At 44.2% G+C, this 19763-nt stretch overlaps 1 protein-coding gene across 1 annotated transcript in view; it reads right to left on the bottom strand.

The window, feature by feature from the left end:
• syne1b (spectrin repeat containing, nuclear envelope 1b) overlaps positions 1–14906 on the bottom strand; it is a 204358-nt gene extending 189452 nt beyond the window's left edge. The window contains exons 1-2 of the mRNA XM_063184266.1: positions 14440–14906; positions 11797–11858 (exon numbers count right to left, since the gene is read on the bottom strand). Of these exons, the coding sequence (XP_063040336.1) occupies positions 11797–11858; positions 14440–14518 (141 nt within the window). The 5' untranslated portion in view covers positions 14519–14906. The remainder of the gene's footprint in view (positions 1–11796; positions 11859–14439) is intronic.
• Between the last annotated feature and the right edge of the window lie 4857 nt (positions 14907–19763).

Genomic DNA, 19763 nt, shown 5'->3' with positions numbered 1-19763 from the left:
TATTCAAAATACATTCTCACGCAGCTGCATCTCGTCTATTTGGAATCCACACACATGCAGGCACGTGTACACGCACACACACACACATACTACTCATGCATACACACACAAGCACACACATGCATGCATGCACGCACGCTCACGCTCACGCACACGCACACGCACACGCACACACACACACACACACACACACACACACGCACGCACGCACGCACGCACGCACGCACGCACGCACGCACGCACGCATGCACGCACACACACACACACGCACACACACACCTGGGTGGTTGACGTGACCCCTTGTTATTTTGTAACTTTGGTTAAAAACCAACAAAACTGTTATTTTTCCTTTAAAAAACAAATGTCAATGAAAGAAGATGTGGTACATTATGTTTCATTTTAGTCTTAGATGAGAAGAAACGTTTTTGTTAAGATTTATGTAAAGGTTTATGTGTCAAATATCCTGCGGTGTGACTGTAACATTAATGAAACCTGGAATATAATATATACAGTGTATATAAATTAACCAACAACATTTTGAATAATGTATGAAGCATTTGGCATGATTGCATAAATATTAACTTTATATCAAGATATGTGAATGTGAAAAAAACTCAAGACAATAATATTAACTACAAGTTCAATTTCAAACACAAATTGCGTCCTGTGGGGTGACATGTATGTCAATGTTTGTGAACGGGCAGCTGCAAGGCCAACTACAAGGGTCTTAAAGACTGGCTCCTAACCAGTCAGTACCTGAGTTATTGGAGAGTGCTGTGGAAGTTTAAGGTTATTATTAACCTCTTAGTATGTCTTCATATTGCAATGTTTCTGTCACGCAATGCTTAGGTTCATTTTATGGTGTCCTGTGGTGTGACTGCTCTTATAGAAGGAAAAAAAAGTTTTTTATAAATGAAAACACAATACCATTATCAAGTTAGCATGAGCTCAGATGTCAGTCACATATACAGAAGGATTAAAATGGCCATAATGCAGTGAATTTCCTGTAGTGTGACTTCATTTTCCTGCGGTGTGCCTATGCAATGTGTTGATGCAGGACACATTTTCCCAAAAATGGCAAAAATTAGTCGAAATTCCACGGACCACGAAGTGCTTTATTTTTTCTGTTTTTTTTTCATTTTTTTCCATCAATTTTTTCAGGAATCAGAATAACTTTTTTTTTAAATTGTGTTACGCCCTTAAACGTCAACCACCCACCTACAGATAGATAGATAGATTATTTATTCGTCTTAACAGAAACTTGTTTTGTGCCATTGTCAGTGCATCTGATAGTTACAGAAAAAGGAAAAACACAAACCAGCACATACAGTGTGTAAGCCGTGTACAACAGGAGCCACTTTACTACCACTCAGGCTTGGATCCCACTTAGCATGCTCCCCTTCACGTCTCCCCTGCCTCCCTCATACTATAGACTACGTTACCCACAGTGGTGTAGTCTACTTTTTTTATGGTGGGTATACTGTATATTTGAGCATTTTTTGAAGTGGGTATACTGTATATATTTGTGCTATTAAAATCAATGAATCAATCAATTTTAAGTGGGTATACTGAAATACCTGAAAATTAGAAGTGGGTATACTCCGTATATCCGCGTTCTATGCAGACTACACCACTGGTTACCCATAAACCACTCCACTGAGATTGTCTGTTTTATAGTTTTCCCCATAGTGTCTTGATGAGGACCAGACAGCATCTGGTGGTGTGCCATTCCCACTGCATAAGGATTCCTTGATTACAAATTATGAAATATTTATGGGCAGTCATGGCTAAGTGGATAGGGCGTCAGACTTGTAACCCAAAGGTTGCCGGTTCAACTCCCGACCCGCCAGGTTGGTGGGGGAGTAATTAACTAGTGCTCTCCCCCATCCTGCTGTATCACAATAACAATGGAAGTTGGAGTTTCCCAGTCAGGCTTTCACTTTCAATTACTAGAAAAGTGTGTTTTCCATGGTGTAAATGCGTAAATCTCCACCATTTACTGAACACTTGACTGACTATAGATTGGTTGTCTTGTACAGCTTCAATTTGAGTCTGAGTCTCAAGTAGAGTGTTTTCTGCTCACCTAAACGGAATAGTGTCTTGCCTTAACATTGGACAGGGCTTTAAAAACAAAGCTGAAAACTCAAATAAGAGAACAAAGACTGCAAACATCAGACACTCAAGGCCAGGGCAGACACACGTCCCCAGAGAGAAACAACTAAAAGCTTCCTGCGATTTATCACAATTTTTTCCACCTCACAATTTATCAACATGGGCAAAAAATAGCGTTCACCATGAAGTATTTACGACACTGCCCCTGCCCTACGCAAGTGCCCTTGTCGTCGTGGCTACCAGCTTTGTGCGTTTCCTGTGATATCTATTCTTAAGCCAGAGGAAATGAGAGCAGGACAACTGGGTGACTAATAGTTGGTTCCCTGTAGTTTCACTCAGGTACATTTGTTCTGACACCTGGAGCAGCTAGAAAAAAGTAATGGAGATTGAAACTCAGTATTAAATAATAGAGACAGCACAGAAAGCAACAACAACATTCAAGAAATATGAACATTATTAATATTATTATTTTAAATGTTGTGTCAGTTAACCAGTCCTAGGCACACAATTCAAGTTCCCAGAATAAACAATGTTTAGGAATGTTAATGCTGATGTTTCCTAGGTATGTGAGTTACTGTATACTGTAGTGTATTCTCAAGTACTAAGGCACCACTGAGGCATAATTCCCAGATAGCTAAATGCCATTGGGTTGACTGTTTCACACTCACTATCTACACAACAGGAAACATCCTCTGATGATGATACTGAGGCCGTGTCAGGAAATGACTTTTAAGAAAGATGACTCAGAGTTGCTGAGCCCCTCATAGCTTTCGATGATCTCCAAGAGAGAAACACTAAACAGTTCCTCAGATGTAAAATCATAACGCAGGACTGGATTTTTGATTTAATACACTGCAATAACCTCTTTGCCTTTTTCCTCTTCTCTCTCTTTTGTCCTCATCAACTGCGATAAGCGCCACTTTTCTAAAATAGGATTAGTAAGACGCCTGCCCTGCACCCATATGACTCCAATCAATGCCTGTGGAATATAATCTATGTTTGCAGAATTTCTGCCTCCTCCTACTGCAGGGTGGGTTTCCCCCAGCACTTTATTGTTAAGGCGATCACCTTGACAAGAAACACCCACCACCTTGACTAGGTCCACTGAAAAGATAAAGATTTCATGTTGTGAATGTAATTTCTAAAGTTGCTTAACCAGTTCAACAAAGACAGTTTTGCACTCCTCTGTAGTAGGGCAGGTGTGTAGGATATTATCCCAGTGGGGTTCCCGCACACTGTCCATTCAACCAACAAACATCTGACCTTCTTCAGGTAAAGTTGCTTAACCAAAAAATATACTTTTAACGTCCCACCACCTTGACTAAAAAAACTGCTGGAAACACTGTACTGTATATAAAGCAAATGAGGTGGGTGTCCTGCAGCCGGGGAGCAGACTCACAGAGGTGGCCTTAGTGAACACTGAAGACCTTGGACAAGAACGGACGGCACTGCCAGTACTTTCATTACACATCAGAACCAGCCAAGTTCAATGACATTTTGTGTTCTGAAGACTCAGGGAAAAATGGAAAGAAAGGGACAAGGAGGATGAACTAGGAGGACCAAATTGACAATGACCCAGACAGATGAAAAGAGATGGGGGGGGATGTCTGCTGAGGAGGAACAATTGTAATCCAATTCATACAAAAAATATCTCTGTTCCAGTTAATGTATTGTAAGAACATGGAGGATAATACCCTGACTGAGAGAGAGTACTTCCTTTACAAAAATTGTCTTCTTGGGACGGTGTTATCTGCGGCTCTCTTCCTCGTTAGGGCCTTGTCTTGTTGTGATAGCAGGCAGTGAGTGAGAGTGGAGGCACGGCACCCCCTCGTCGGACCATTGGTATGCTGAGAGAGTAAGCGGCGCGCCTGTAAAGCCATGAATAATGTCTTGCTGCTGCCTCTTCAAAACACGGCACGATCCTGCATTACTTAGATTCTTCCCAAACTTTTTGGACGGCTCTGACCAATTCTGAGCCAGAGTCCCCTTGCAAACAAAAGAGCCTGTGAGGCAGGTCCCTGGCCACCAGAATACTTAAGGCCCCAGCTCTCAACTACTCTGATGAGTAAGTGGAGGGAGATCCTCCTCACAATAGAAACAGCAGTGAGTCAGCAACTTGAAGCAACCCTTACGAAAACCAACCATGGTTTTATTGCAGTAACTATGATTTTACCATGGTCATTTTATTGTCATGGTTACTATAAGTACTCTGTCTGGAAAAAACATTGCATTACTATGGCTTATCCATACATTTTTGGGGTTTTACCAGAGTTTTACTATAAAACTAACCATGGACCATGGTTATTCATGGTGGTAAAACCATGGTTGGTTTTCAGAGTAAAACCATGGTTAATTTTCGTAAGGGTATAGTTAAACCATAATCAAACCATGATTGAACCATAGTTTAAAAAAAATGTGCCGAACCATGCTCCAAAAACCATGAAAACCATGATTTACCATGGTCGATTTTCAGAAGGGAAGTTCCCCTCTGGTATAAACAAGCGTTTTTAAGTGATATGTCGAGGATTTCATAACTGCAGGTGTGATTGTACTGTGCTGAGCCTATGTTTGTGTCTGTCACTGCCATGTGGTTTTTATGATCCAAAGGTGAGTTTGAGATAAAAAAGTGACAAATGTAGAAGCAAGTGCACTTATGCCATTGTGGCCTATATACTGTATGTATGCAGGTCGACTTTTTAATGAGAAGAATAAAACACTTGTGGTACACATGCAAACATGTGTATGTCCACGTGCACTGCTGTCTTTACTTATATACAATGGGACAAAATGCAGAGGCCACTGTAAACATCAATTTGCTATTACAAACACACTTGAAGATGTCAGGTTGGGGGTGTGTACACATCTACAATAGAAATAGGCCTAATCCAGATTGTAGACAATTGTAGCAGCATAGTTATGTTTTTGTACTGTAGAGAGAAAGCGATCTGCACACTGAGTATATGCTCCAAAATAATATTTTATTAATGTACAAATGGAAATGCTTTGTTCCACCTCAGTATAAGGGATAGGATCCGCACAGTACAGATGCAACTCAAAAGTCCCTTTCACTATAACCAATGTTAGAGTGACTCAGCAGAAAACTGAGGAGGTTTCTACAAACACAATCCAACCAACCAATCAACTATGTAAGTATTCAAACAAGTCTCATTTATCAGAAGGCTTTACACACCATTAATCAAAATGCTATAAAGTGTAGTATTACAATGTGCGAACATGCCAGACAGAAACATCTCCATTCCAGGAAATCCATGTAAAAGTCTATTTAAGCCTCATGTTTAAATAATCCAGACGGTAACCACTGCTGACATCTACCCTTGACAAGAACTGACAGACAACTATTGCAGCTTGATTATGCAGCCATTGATGTCCTATCTGTGCAAGACAGCCTAGCTAAATCCCTGTGTGGTTGCAGTGACCGGCCCCCGCTGATTAAAAATCTCATCCTGGCGGTCCATCTCTCCAACAGGGTGAAGCTTGAGGAACGCTGTGTTTTAATCCCTAAGAAAAGCACCCGCTGATCTAAAGAAGTCTTGCTTTCCAACAACCCAACTCACATCCCAGTGACTCATCCGGTTCCTAGAAGATGAGATACGAGCTTCCGAATGTAAAAATAATATACCATTGTATTCCCTCTGCCTGTGCACTGAACTAATTTAACTTATTGGCTGATCTGCCAGTGTGATGAACTAAGCAGCCATCATATCAGAATCAACTGATTTGAGAGCAATTTCAGTCAACTGTATAGTTGTGAAATTGTGCTATATGTGAATACATTTTGATTGATTTGATTGATTGATTGATTGATTTTGATCAAATATGTGGTAGAGTAGACCCAGCCGTGGCTCTAATGGCTGGCCACTGGCCTGCTAAGCCGGCGACCCAGGTTCTCTCTCTATCCCAACTTGCTTCCTGTCTCTCCTCCACTGTCCTTTCATGAAAAATAAAGGCTAAAAATCCACAAAAAAATGTGTTTCGATTAAAGATAGCATCTTCCTCTTTCACTCCCTTTCTTCCTTGATCTGAGTTACTGCAGCAGTGTCATCTCCCCTGATGCCATCAACCATCCCCATGTCTGAAGTCCAATCCTCTGTTTCCTAGAATACCTAGAACACACGCCGGCCGGGTCATTCTAATTTCAACACCCACAGCATAATATCTGCCCTGTTTCTCTCATTTGCCTTGTTCCCGCTGCTTCTGCCTCGTCTGCTGGGCAGTCAGGACAGTGGGGACCTGGTCAGGGCTGGACTGGGGGATAAATAGGGCCCGGGCACTTTTGGCTTAAAGGGACTCCTCATAATTACCAGCACAGAACTGATTCACCGGTGGGGCCCGCGCCCTTGTGGACCCCTATTTTCAGTAAAATATTTTCAATATATATATACATCATATTTTTTACATTTCTGAAAATTGGGGCCCACGAGGGAGTGGGAAATGCCCGCTGTGCCAGATGGCCAGTCCAGCCCTGGACCTGGTGCCTTGTTTCACACTCCTGCCCGCTTCAATAAAGTGCACAGTCTGCACGGCGAATCCTGCTGATGCTCTTCCCACATTTCCTGCCTCCTGTTTTTCCATTACTGCATGTGACCAACCATTTTATTATCTATTGTTTTGTTGGGATGGTCTTTTTCAAAAGCACGAGCCTGTTGTTGTGGTGGTCAGCTGATTCACCTTTCCAGTCTACTCTTAGAAATAAGCAGGCACACACCGTTTTACATCAACTTTTAGTTGAGTTTACAATGAATGTGGGAGTGGAGTTAGAATTACAGATTTAGAAATATGCAAAAAGACACTTCCACTTCATTTGAAAGTATTTCAGTCTTCAATTCAATCTGGTCAATTCTACTTTGTATTCTATACATTCCATTCCATTCTATTCTATTCCTTCCTTTCTATTCTGTTCTATTCTATTCCATTCTATTCCAAGCTATTCTATTCTATTCTGCTATAACAGGTATGTATGACTTGTGGAATGTGAAAGGATGGTGTGTCAGTGTCGTTGTTGCATGTTGCTAATAAGAGCTGGGCAGGAGCACAGCACTCCCCACAGGGATGTGTTCCTCACACACACACTGTCCATCTGCACTGGGCAGCCCTCTCCAAATTCACTCCTCCTGCCCCCGAAGATAACGCACACACACACACACACACACACACACACACACACACACACACACACACACACACACACACACACACACACACACACACACACACACACACACACAAACTGGTAGGCCTGCCCGCACACACACGCACAGGCACACACACACGCACGCACGCATGCACGCACACACACACAAACTGGTAGGCCTGCACGCACACACACACACACACACACACACACACACACAAATTAGTATGCACGCACCCACACACACACACACACACACACGCACACGCACACACACAGACACACAAACACACACGGATAGAGTGTAGGTAGGCCTATAGTACATGTGCACCCAATACATTCCCTTAGCAAATGACTGGAATCATTCACTGTGTGGCCATGCTGTTGCCAGTCTTAAGCAGACCACAACACACATTTTAGAGACAGAGCATGTCCCATGTAGCACATTTATAAGCACAGACTAAGCAACCTCAGACAACAGAGATTATAACGTACAACACAGACAACACAGATTATAAACAAGGATTAAAAAAATACCTCAGACAACAACTTGGCCAAAGCCCAAAAAAACAAGTGCATGCAGCTCTGTCTGTGTTATGCCATATGTATCGCTAGCCAAATGGGTATCCCCACTGGTGAAGAGAGTGGCTGTAATCACTGTCATCATGCTGAGATTGTAAACATCTGAAAGAAGATGCAAACGCAACGTCCTTACTTCCTCCCCATCACCATTACATTACATTACATTACATTTAGCTGACGCTTTCATTTCCCCAAAGCGACTTACAGGTATTTTAGGTACAGGGTATTGGTTACAGATCCTGGAGCAATGTGGGGTCAGGTACCTTGTTCAAGGGCACCTCAACCATGGATGAAAGTGCTGGTAGGGTTGGGATTCGAACCTGCAATCCTCTGATCTGAAGACAATAGCTCTAACCATTGAGCCATGGCTGCCCCCATGGCATCACCACCATCACTACAACACAGTGCAACTGCTCTGATATTAAAAAAATGTCTCCAAAACACCACGGGGCCATGGCATATGCCACCCACTCTCCTCCCCTCTCCTCTGAGCCTCTGTGAGCCTGTTTGTTTCCCTCCCGCGTCCCTCTCTCTCAGTGTTTCTCAAACCTTTTCAGACCGAGTACCACTTTGTCCCCCCAGAAATGTTCAGGGACCACCTATCAACTGACTTGACATTTGATGGGTGCTAATTTGACACTGCTTATTTCAATGCAGCTCACTTACTTTTTATTCACAAGCCTATTTACAAGCCTGTCTTGCTGTGGTGAAAATATGACTTCAGTTATTGTTTAGCTTTGTAATAATGTGACAAATATAGCCTACTGCTAGCTTTTCATGGAAAAGAAATCCTCTTGCAGACCACCTAAGCTTTATCGCGGACCACCAGTGGTCCCCGGACCACACTTTGAGAATCGCTGCTCTCTCTCCTCTCTAGTTGAAGACCATCAGACACAGGCTGGCTGCAGAATGGAAACCTTTCTCTTGTTTTGCCAGGGTGACTCTGTAGGAGGACACTACAATGTTGCATTCAGTGTTGCCCACCCACAGCCTGGGGCAGTTTGTTTATCATTAGGTAATGGCTGAGTTTGGCCCTACCGTGGCGCAAATTGTAGGGCACTTGTCTATTATGTGGCTGTCCCGGGTTCGATTCCTGACCCGGGTCCCTTGTCGACCCTTCCCCCATCTCTCTCTCTGCCTACTCGTTTCTTGTTTCTTGTCATTACCTTCACTGTCCTGTCAAATAAAGGCAAAAAGTCCCAAATATATATATTTTTAAAACCCAAATAAAAAGGTAATGGCTGAGTTTAACTGCATTTCAATAAACTGTGAGTGTCAGTGGGGAGTTGAGATCTCACGTCAGCCCAAGTGCAGGGGAAGGTTTTATGTGTTGTAGTGATTATTACAGTGATGCTCTGCAGCGTGCACATCGCACAGTCATGATGATGCAATCGGGTCAGTGAGCTCATTGGATGTTTCACGGCACGACAGGCAGGACTGGATGATGCTCAACGGGGCCACGCTGCACACACACTCACGTGCATGCAAAATAGTACATAAACATACATACTCTCTCTCTCTCTCTCTCTCTCTCTCTCTCTCTCTCTCTCTCTCCCTCTCTCTCTCTGTACACAAACACACACACACAGACACACACACGTACACACACACACGCGCTTACTCGTACGCACACATACACACACACACACAGACAGACACACACACACACACAGTAACAAACACACATATATGTACACAGACGCAAATTCACACAGTCATACACAGAGCCTCATCATCCATGTCTTGACAGTCCTACAACTGTACAAAGTCGGCCACTACTACACAGATTATGACTCCGATTGTCTCATCATTGGGCTATTGAACTCCCTCACTGAGGCCAACATGGTGTCTAAACAAGACAAAAGTAGCAAAAAGTAAAGCAAGAAAAAATACTATTTGGATTTAATTTCTTGTCAGTCTGTCTGTTGTTGCTGATTTCCCCATTGTTTAGTGCTACCTGAGCAACTGTCCTATTTAGAGAAACCAGCCAGCTGCCTCAACAGAATATGGACAAGTGGGTTTGCTTCATGGACTTCATGGCCATCCCATGCGTGAATAACCAATGGATGAGATTCATCAGCCACAGCAACACAGCAAACTCCCCTCCTCATTCAACCACCTCTCATATCTACACATCAAAGGCACATCAACCTCCTCTTGCTGCATATACAGTGCACACCGATAATGAGTGCACCCCTTTTAAAAAGTAAAAATTTGAAGAGTATTTCACTAAGCACACGTTATTTCCAAAATGTGCAGAGTAAGTTTAACAAAACATATGTTGATCTTACAAAAGAAATGTAAGGTTAATAATAATGTAACTTAAATGACAGATTGTTCCATTTTTGTGAAATTATGGTGGTGCAAAAGTGCAAAACTCCATTGAGACGATCATGATCTGCATCAGTAGTCACAGTACATGTTGGCATGCATGTCTCTTTTGGTGACGTTCAGCTTTCGAATGTTAACGGCATTCATGCAACTCCAAACCATGTCACTCCCACTACCATTCTTGACTGTAAGCATGGGACACTTTTCTTTGTATTTCTCACTTGGTTACCACCACACATGCTTGACACCATCTAAAGCAGTGGTTCCCAACCTTTTTCTTCAGGGACCCATATTTTTACCATTGTAAGCTTTGGTGAACCAGCGCCCGCATAAGAGGGAGTCAGGTGATACACTCTGTCTCCTGCGAAAACTAATTTTAGTTATCATTTTATTCCTCAATTCGTCTTTGTTCAAAATCAGAATAAATGTTTAACGTAGCACTTAAATTTTGTTGTTTTTATGCATTTGTCATTCATTCAACATGGGCTACATATGGTATAAAAATTAAACTCCTTAAAATCAAGAGGGCTTCGCGACCCCCCGTGGATCTTTGGTGACCCATAGGTTGGGTCGCGACCCATAGGTTGGGAACCACTGCTCTAAAGGAAATGTGTTGATCATGGTCTCATACGAGAGAAACAGACTAAAGATATGGAGTGTCAGAAATATGTCCTGTGGTCGGATGACACCAAAATAAACAAATTTGTTTAGATGTTGTCAAGCATGTGTGGTGGTAACCAAGTGTGTAATTCAAAGAAAAGTGTCCCATGCTTAGAGTCAAGCCTGGTAGTGGGACTGACATGGTTTTGGGCTGGATGAATGCTGTCAACATTGGAAAGCTGAATTTGCCATGACTGCTGAAGCAGATTATGATCCTCTCTATGGGATTTTTGATTTAACAAAATATGTAATTTAAATTACATTATTAACCTATTTTGTCTGTTATAAGCTTGACAGATGTTGTATCAAACTTACTCTATGAACATTATGAAAATAACTTGTGCTTATCGACATGTTCAAAATGTCACTTTTCTAAAGGGGTGTACTCATTAATGGTGTGCACTGTAAATCCCCATCATAACCTCACACCTTCAGCTCTACTCTAATGGTCTACACAGCACAGGAGCATTCATTAACATGCACAGCAACATTCCAACTGAGATGGGAAAGATGTAAGATACCAAAAGTATATACGATAAAAACTGATACTGTGCAGTCAGTGTGTGTTGTTATACAATGATACAGTTACGTTTTAGACTTTTCAACATGAATTGAATGACACAATGTGCGTCAGTAAGAGTGAATGAGTTAGACAGCCCAACTTGGTCTGATTGAAGCCTGGGTCATTTACAAAAACAATAGTAAATGTGGTACGTATACACAGCACAGTACAGTACAGTACATATATCTCACAACATGGCTGTAGCGAAGAGGAGTACTTGTTGCCCCGTCTTGAGGACTCGAAACAGGACCTTCTAACATACCAACCTCGGGCTCTGCCCGCTAAACCAAAAAGCCAGGCTCACTAGCATGAGAGTCAGAGCACACCAAAATGATGACATCTCCTTTATTGTTTCCCCAAACCACATGAGCAGTAGGAGGGCTAGAGGGACTCTTACCTTGGCCAGGTGGGAGTTAATCCACTTTGTGAAGGTTCTCTTCTGGACCACTTCTTGCTCATCTGAAACAGACCAGACACCACAAGTTATTATTAGAGAGAGGGGTTTTGCCTCCCTGGTGACAAGCTCACAAACATTTTTAGATCATTCAAATCTCCACAGGAGTGCAAAGATCACATTCGTTTTCTGGCAGAGAGATGACTGTTAATGAATTGACCCTGAGTATGTACATACCCACCTTTCTGAGGCCCAGTGCAGGACAAAGGCACATCTGATAATGGAAATAGCAGAAGTCCGCACATTGTAGCTCCACTTTAAACATTTATTCAGGTCATACAACGTTTCGACCCAACAGGCTCTTCATCAGGCATGTCTGATGCATGCCTGATGAAGACCCTGTTGGGTCGAAACATTGTATGAGAGCTACAGTGTGCGGACTTCTACTCTTTCCACTATCAAATACTCCTTTTGTCCTGCACCTGGCCTCATAGAGGTGGGATGTGCATACTCTTCCTCTTTTGAAGGAATAGACCGTGGCCATGGATGTGAAGGGCTGGGCTTCAGGAGGTGTGAGGAGGACACAGGTAGAGTAAGCAGCTGGTGGATGAAGAGGGAAGGGAAGGATGCTCGTGTGCTAAAGGCGCATTCTGGTGCAGTTATTGGCAGCCATGGCCTAGTGGTTAGGGAGGTGGACTTCAGATCAGAGGGTTGCATGTTCAAATCCCCCCCTCCCACTCCCTACCACTGTACATGGTATGAAGAGGGAAGAATACTCGTGTGCTAAAGGCACATTCTGGTGCAGTTGTTATTGAGCACACAACTTCAAGACAGACACAGTGCTAGAAAAACAAAACAAATATAAAACATCCACTACAAATAAGTAATAAAACCCTAATGAGGTACTAATGGGCAGAGGAGGTCATGGAGAACGCCTTGGAGCTGTTAAAAGCTGGACTGGACTGGGTCTGATGTGGCTTTGATTTCCTAAACTGGAGCCAGATTGATCAGCAGTAGCATCATCACCATCATCAGCCAAGCCAAGTAGGGCTGCACGATATCAGAAAAAAAAAGATACTCGATAACAGCATGCAATACTCCGATAACGATATTTAAACAACATTTAGAAAATTAGCCGAATGTTTCTCTTGTCACTAATTTGTCTGTGGTCTGTTTGGGGGGCGTGGCTTTGGTCTTGGCGGGCTTCTCACGCATTTGTTGACATTCAGCTAGTGATTGGACTGCACATAAAATTCTCACTTGTGATCGATAATTGAGTCATTTTCGCAATACGCATATCGTCACTCTTGATATCGTGATGTCGATACATTTTCGATATATTGTGCAGCCCTACAGCCAAGCAGGCTTCAGGCAGGGACCTCATTCTGATTTCTACAGCTGGGACAGACATCCACTCTTTTTGACACATTGCTCTTCAGACGTAGAAATGCACAAGCGCAAACACACCATTCAAGATGCAAACACACAATATGTCATATACATTGTGTGTGCAAGACAACATACATGCCAACACAATACAACACTGTAATCAGTAACGATCTGTAAACACAATAAATCAAGCACATCCATCACGAAAGCCACAACAATATCCTTGACAGCTCGCACAGGCATGAAAAAAACTGCATAGAATTCCTGATTCAACAACAACAACAAATAAGAGAGCCTTTTCAATAACTCTCAGTATTGCAATTTTGTATAATTTATAATAACCCAATAATATTTCATGGTTTTATTCATTTAGATGCTACAGGTTCCACAAAAAAAGTGGCTTTCGAAGACAGCGAGGTATTAAGACATGACCACAGATTCACAGCCCTGCTTAGCTGGAGACAGCCTTCAGCAAGATGAAGGAAATCGTCCAGAAATAGAGCAGAGGGATAAGAATAGCCTGCTTCACATAAAATATAGTAGAAGCTTGGCCTGCTTCACGTACAGTACTGTACTGTCAGAGGTAACATGTCAATTTCCAGAGGAAGGCGTAACTTAAGGATGCTGTTCCATATTGAGAAGCTGAGCATCAAAGCTAATCTAACATTAGCCGAAAAAAAGACATGGTAGGCTCCATTGCCAGCACACACACGCACACACACACACACACAGATATAGGCTATATGCCGGCACGATTGGAGCACGCATGAGCCATCTTTAATCCAATGACATGCAGGAAAAACATGGAGAGAGAGCATGTCATCAGCACACACACACACACACACACACACACACACACACACACACACACACACACACACACACACACACACACACACACACACACACACACACACAAACACACAAACACACACACACGCACACACAGCCACAGGCAAAAAAACATCCATGTTTACAAAAGCACGCCATCCTCTAAGAGAGCCCCTGAACACATTAAGTGCACTGGATGCAGAGAGCATCTCTACACTGCTGACTGACTCTCCCCCCATCCACCACCACAGACCGGTCCGGCACCACTACCTGACCCCACACATACACGTACCAATGCAAGCCTGCAAGCCTGCACAACCAGACAACGCTTGAAATGTGTATTTTGAGTCCGGCAGGGAATACGTACACCACGACAGCAAAGGACACGGCAACAAGAACGGGGCAACGGTCTACTGTCCCACTTACCGCGCAGGTATTGGAAGAAGCCGGTGACCAAGTTGAGGGAGGTGGTCTTTTTGAGAGGCACGTCCTTAAACTGGGCCATTCTCTAGGCTATTCCACAGCCCCTCGATTACCGTCCGTGCCCTTCATCAGGGCTCCTGTTGTGTGTGTGTGTGCGCGCGTGTGTGTTTATGTGAGAGCGCGTGTGCGAATGTGTGTGTGTGTGTGTGTGTGCAGCATCAGTGTGTGTGTGTCAGCGTGCGCTCGACATGCTAACATCTGAGCATGACATCCACAGAGAGAGGAGGGGACCTCTCAGATTAAAGGGAAAAAAAAACACGAACGTGTCTGCCTGCCAACCCAACACACACGCCCCATGCACTCACATCCACACACACATTCACACGCTCACTACGTAGTCCAGTCCAGTCCAGTCAGGCTATCAGTCCCTCTCCTCCTTTCCTCCTTCAGGAAGCGGAGAGGAGGCAAGCCGGTCGCAGCTTTCCCCCTGAAAACACAGAGCAGCTGGGGGTTGGAGATGGATCCTCCCCCCTTCGTCCCCCTCCTCCCTCCCTCCTCTCTTCTCTTCAGTGCGTGCCGTGCCTTCTCCCTCCCCCTGTCTGCTTTCTCCTCCCCTCTGCTCCTTTCACATACAACACACACGCTCACTCACTCACTCCCTCACTCACTCACTCACACACACACACATGCACAGAATCTGCTGTGTGGCCAGTGTTGGTGGTGGTGAGGCAACCTTCTTAATGGAGCTGGGCTTGTTATGACCCCCCCGGTCTCCCTCCCCTGCCTCTTTTCTGGAACCGGGCAGCCGTGGAGCTGTGTGTGCCTTTCTTTGTATGTCTGTGTTGACAGTGTATGTGTGTCATTTTGTGTGTGTGTGTGTGTGTGTGTGTGTGTGTGTGTGTGTGTGTGTGTGTGTGTGTGTGTGTGCTGCAGTAGCAGCAGCAGCAGCAGCATCCGTCTGGGGCACCACACCACCACGGCTCCTCTCAACCAATCAGCAAATGGGAAACCATGATGATGTCACAGCATGGCAAGGTTGGAGCACACGTACACACACACAAGAGGGCGCACACGAGTGTTCTAGTGAGTGGCCCAGAGTGTGTGTGTGTTTAAGTGAGAGAGAGAGGGGGGGGGGAAGAGAGGGAGAGAGAGAGAGAGAGAGAGGGAGAGGGAGAGGGAGAGGGAGAGAGAGAGAGTGTGTGTCTGAGAGAGAGAGAGAGAGGGAGAGAGAAGAGAGCGAGAGAGAGAGAGAGAGAGAGAGAGAGAGAGAGAGAGAGAGAGAGAGAGAGAGAGAGAAGAGATCGAGAGAGAGGGGGAGAGAGAGTAAAAGGGGGAGAGAGAGAGAGAGAGAGAGAGAGAGAGAGAAGAGATCGAGAGAGAGGGGGAGAGAGAGTAAAAGGGGGAGAGAGAGAGAGAGAGAGAGAGAGAGAGAGAGAGAGAGAGAGAGAGTAAAAGGGGGAGGGGGAGGGGGAGAGCTCCTGCATGGCAAATGAGACTCTTGTATGCTAATACCACCAGTGGCCGAACAATTGCATACAGGGCCACAGGGAAAGCCACCTACAGGGCCCCTCCATACAGCCTGCCATGGTCAAAATAAGGCCCTCCCAACACCAATACAGGAGGGCCCTGGGCCCCGGGGCAATGCCCTGCTTGCCTCCCCTATAGCTCCGCCCCTGAATACCACCCCTGCCCTGCCCACGCTGGCTGGCGCGGCTTAAGACACAAACAGATTTACTGAATGCAGAGCTGTGCGGACGCTGCACTGCGGGGGAGGGATTTAACACACTGTCATGTGCAGGGGTCGAGAGAGCATCACTCCACAACATATGACATCTCATTAAAGCCATCGCAGAGGCGCTGTGGAGTTGTGAACTTCACAAGAGAGTGTTTGCTTGGTTATTCTGGAGTTTTTTTTATGCGTTTATGGCCCATGGTAACATACGGGACAAATATCAGTGCTGTGACACACACACACCCACACACACACACACACACACACACACACACACACACACACACACACACACACACACACACACACACACACACACACACACACACACACACATGCATACACACACACACACACACACACACACACACACACACACACACACACACAGACAGACACACACACACACAAACACACAACCCAAGTGTCATCTTCTGATGGGGTAGCCTACTACAGCTTGTGAGCAGAGAGGGGAGCAGCAGCACGTGTTGAATGTGGCCCGGTCCAAAACAATGCCATGGCCTCTAAATCATTCATAGGGGAACGGACGCCTGAGGGAGGCGCTGGCCACCTGCTCCCCCAGGAACCCTCCACACGACCCCCCTTTCCCCTCCCGACTACTACCCCCTTCCCCACTACTCCCATGGGTGCCGCTAGAGGGGGGAGGTGTTACAGATTCTAGGGGCCCAAGCACTGACAGCACTGACAGGGGCCCTTGAGGGGGCCCAAAATTCGAATCTTTCATGGGGCCCAACATTTCTCCCGGCGCCCCTGACTACTCCCCTTTCCCCTTCCCCACTCCTCCCCTGGCAAGCAGCACCTCCACATCCATGCGTCACCTTCTTAAAATAATCGCCTAAGTCATTTTTTGGTCAAGTTCACGTTTTCGCCTAACTCATGTTCTCCCCCATTTTGAGGGAGTTTTTGTGTTCCCTGACAAACCTGGAAAAAAATGACTTAGGCGATTATTTTAAGAAGGTGACGCCATGACAACCACACTCCAGCCTATGATGGGTAGCACAGCACTACTACAAGCCTGCCCACTCCTCCCTATTTCACTTCTCTTCCTCCACCCTTCAACTACGTCACTTAACTTCTCCACCTTCTCCCCCTCTATCTTCCACCACTCCACCTCCCTCCAACTCCCCTTGCCTCCCCTCCACCTTCATCTCTCCACCTCCACTCCAGAGATCAATGCTCACTGCTGGTGTCTACGTCAGTGGTTTTCAAAGTGGGGGTCTGGGGTCGCGTCAGGTTGGCATGAAAAGTGTAGCAAAACAAAATAGATATCTCTATAAATAAATAACTAATGTACACCGCAATAGACCAAAGATAAGCTAACATTAGGCCCATTAGTTAAGAACGACATTGTAATAATCTATTGCATCTTTGAACATTACAACTATTATCTTTAAGCTGTGATCTATAGATATTCCAATCCAGTGGGGGCACTAACTACTAGACATACACATTTGTTATGAAAGGGGACTCACAGAAAAAGTGTTGCACGCACGAGCCATGGAAGGGGGGCCTTGGCTGGAATATACCAGCAATATATGGGGGGCCTTGCCAAGGTAAAGTCTGGGAACCCCTGGTCTAGGTGGTGTAGTCAGACTGGCTGGCGAGTTACAGGCTGTACTCTCACTGGGGTCTTGTGCGGTCATCAAGGTGGTGCTGCTCTCTCCGTTGTCATGGAAACGGATGGGAATGTCCCCCACCCTCGCACTTGAACTGCTCTGGCATGGATTATTTTAGCTTGGTGCATTATTGAATCAGGTGTAATGAAATCCTGTGCTACAGATTGTTTTTAATAGTTTTACGAGAGGAAAGAATAGCAGCTTTTGGAATTACATGCTAGGGACTGCTTTAAATAAGTTTAGGGGAGGAGAAAAGAATAGAAGCTTTTTAGAGCAATTTCATTATGAAGGGAACACTCTTTATTCTGTCTTTTCCTAAACGTGAGAGCGAATGTTTTTTGTTCTGTGCCAAAGGGGACTTCCCCAGACAAGAGAAGATTAATATGGAGCACACTGTGCTCACCAGCAAGATGGCACCATTGACAGGGTACGCTACACTACACTTTTAAATGGATCAGACAATAAAGTCACAAGGTAACATCATACATTACTGACAATAAACAGTCTTAGACAGTTTCAGTCTCTGAGTTTCAACTATTCCAGATGCAGGTTGTTCTCACAAAGTCAACAGTATTATATGTCCATTCTGAAACAGCTCTATTTAAAAGTAGCTATTCAAAAACTGCATCTGTACACAGACTCACTAAAATATTTTTTAATGCGCTAGCTGTCCGTGAAATCATTTCACTCCTATAATATGAGAGCTACAAAACATGTCGACCAGTGACACCTAGTGTCTGGTCTTGGTGTCAACAAGAGAGGGAGAAACAAGGTCAGGGTGCATTCCAATATGCAGACTTCCGTCCTTCCTTGCTCACTTGCCTGCTTGCGACCTCATGATGATGTCACAGATGACAAAAAATTAATTCAATATCTTGCAAAAAGCACAATTCTAATGTCATTTCCTCATTTGCAATTGGGATGGTGAATGAAGAACAGTCCCCCAAAAAATGAAGTGGCTAGGCTGACAGCTGGGAAACTTTGTTGTTTTCTCCACGGAGGTGGGGCATCAGCAACCTGCAAGGCCACAAGCAAAAGTAGAGGATTGAAGTCTGCATATTGGAATGCATTCCAGGTTAACATAGCTCTTTTCATCATCATATATTAGTGGATATACAGTCTTATAGGTCCCAGTGTCCAATAGAAGCCACTATAATTCCAGTATTGAGCTTTTCATCATGTATGTTAGGCACGAATGAGTCTCTTGTTCAGATAACTTACAAAATAATTGATATGATCTCATCATGTAATGTGTGTTGACTAATAATAAAACTTTGACACAGGAAGACCTAGCAATATCTTCAAGACTGACAGTATCACTGTACTGATGAAACACATTGCAACTGGGTATCTTGCAAAATGTGTCTAGCAGCTTTGTAATCCCTTTTTGTTTTTAGTCCACAGACACTTAATAAGAGTAAACAAATCAAAGATTTGGAATTTGCTCATTCAACAAATAACAGGTATTCAAAAAACAACCACTGTTGCAAAAAATGGCACACCTCCACAGACTCCGAAGGCCTTGAACAACCCACAATTACATTACACTTGTATTTACCAGTAAATGACTTTCAGGAACACTAAGGGAGTTCCCATAAGAACAGGCCGAGAGACAGTTGAGTAAAGTTATTGTTGTTGTGGAAACAAAACCTGTTTTAAGGAGGTGTTAATACAAATTCTGAGGAGAATTTCTGAGAGAAATAAACACAGGCTCAGAGTATGTTGATTTTGAGTATGTTGAGTATGTTGAATTCAATTAAACTAAATATAAAAAACTGAGACACCGATAGCTATGCTAGGGCTCAGGGCTTAGGGAGCATGAGGACATTGCTATCTGTCTGTCCCACAACAATCCTTCCACTCACTTTGCTGTGGTTTGAACTTGTCACGAGGCTGGACTGGCATTATATTTGGTCCAACCTTTTTCCATTCTGGAGACAGTCACCACAACTACGGAC

The sequence above is a fragment of the Engraulis encrasicolus genome, chromosome 19 (genome assembly GCF_034702125.1).
Source record: "Engraulis encrasicolus isolate BLACKSEA-1 chromosome 19, IST_EnEncr_1.0, whole genome shotgun sequence".
Classification (NCBI taxonomy): Eukaryota; Metazoa; Chordata; class Actinopteri; order Clupeiformes; family Engraulidae; genus Engraulis; species Engraulis encrasicolus.
Note: the sequence above shows the minus strand (reverse complement) of the source record. Positions and strands in the feature narration are given on the sequence as shown.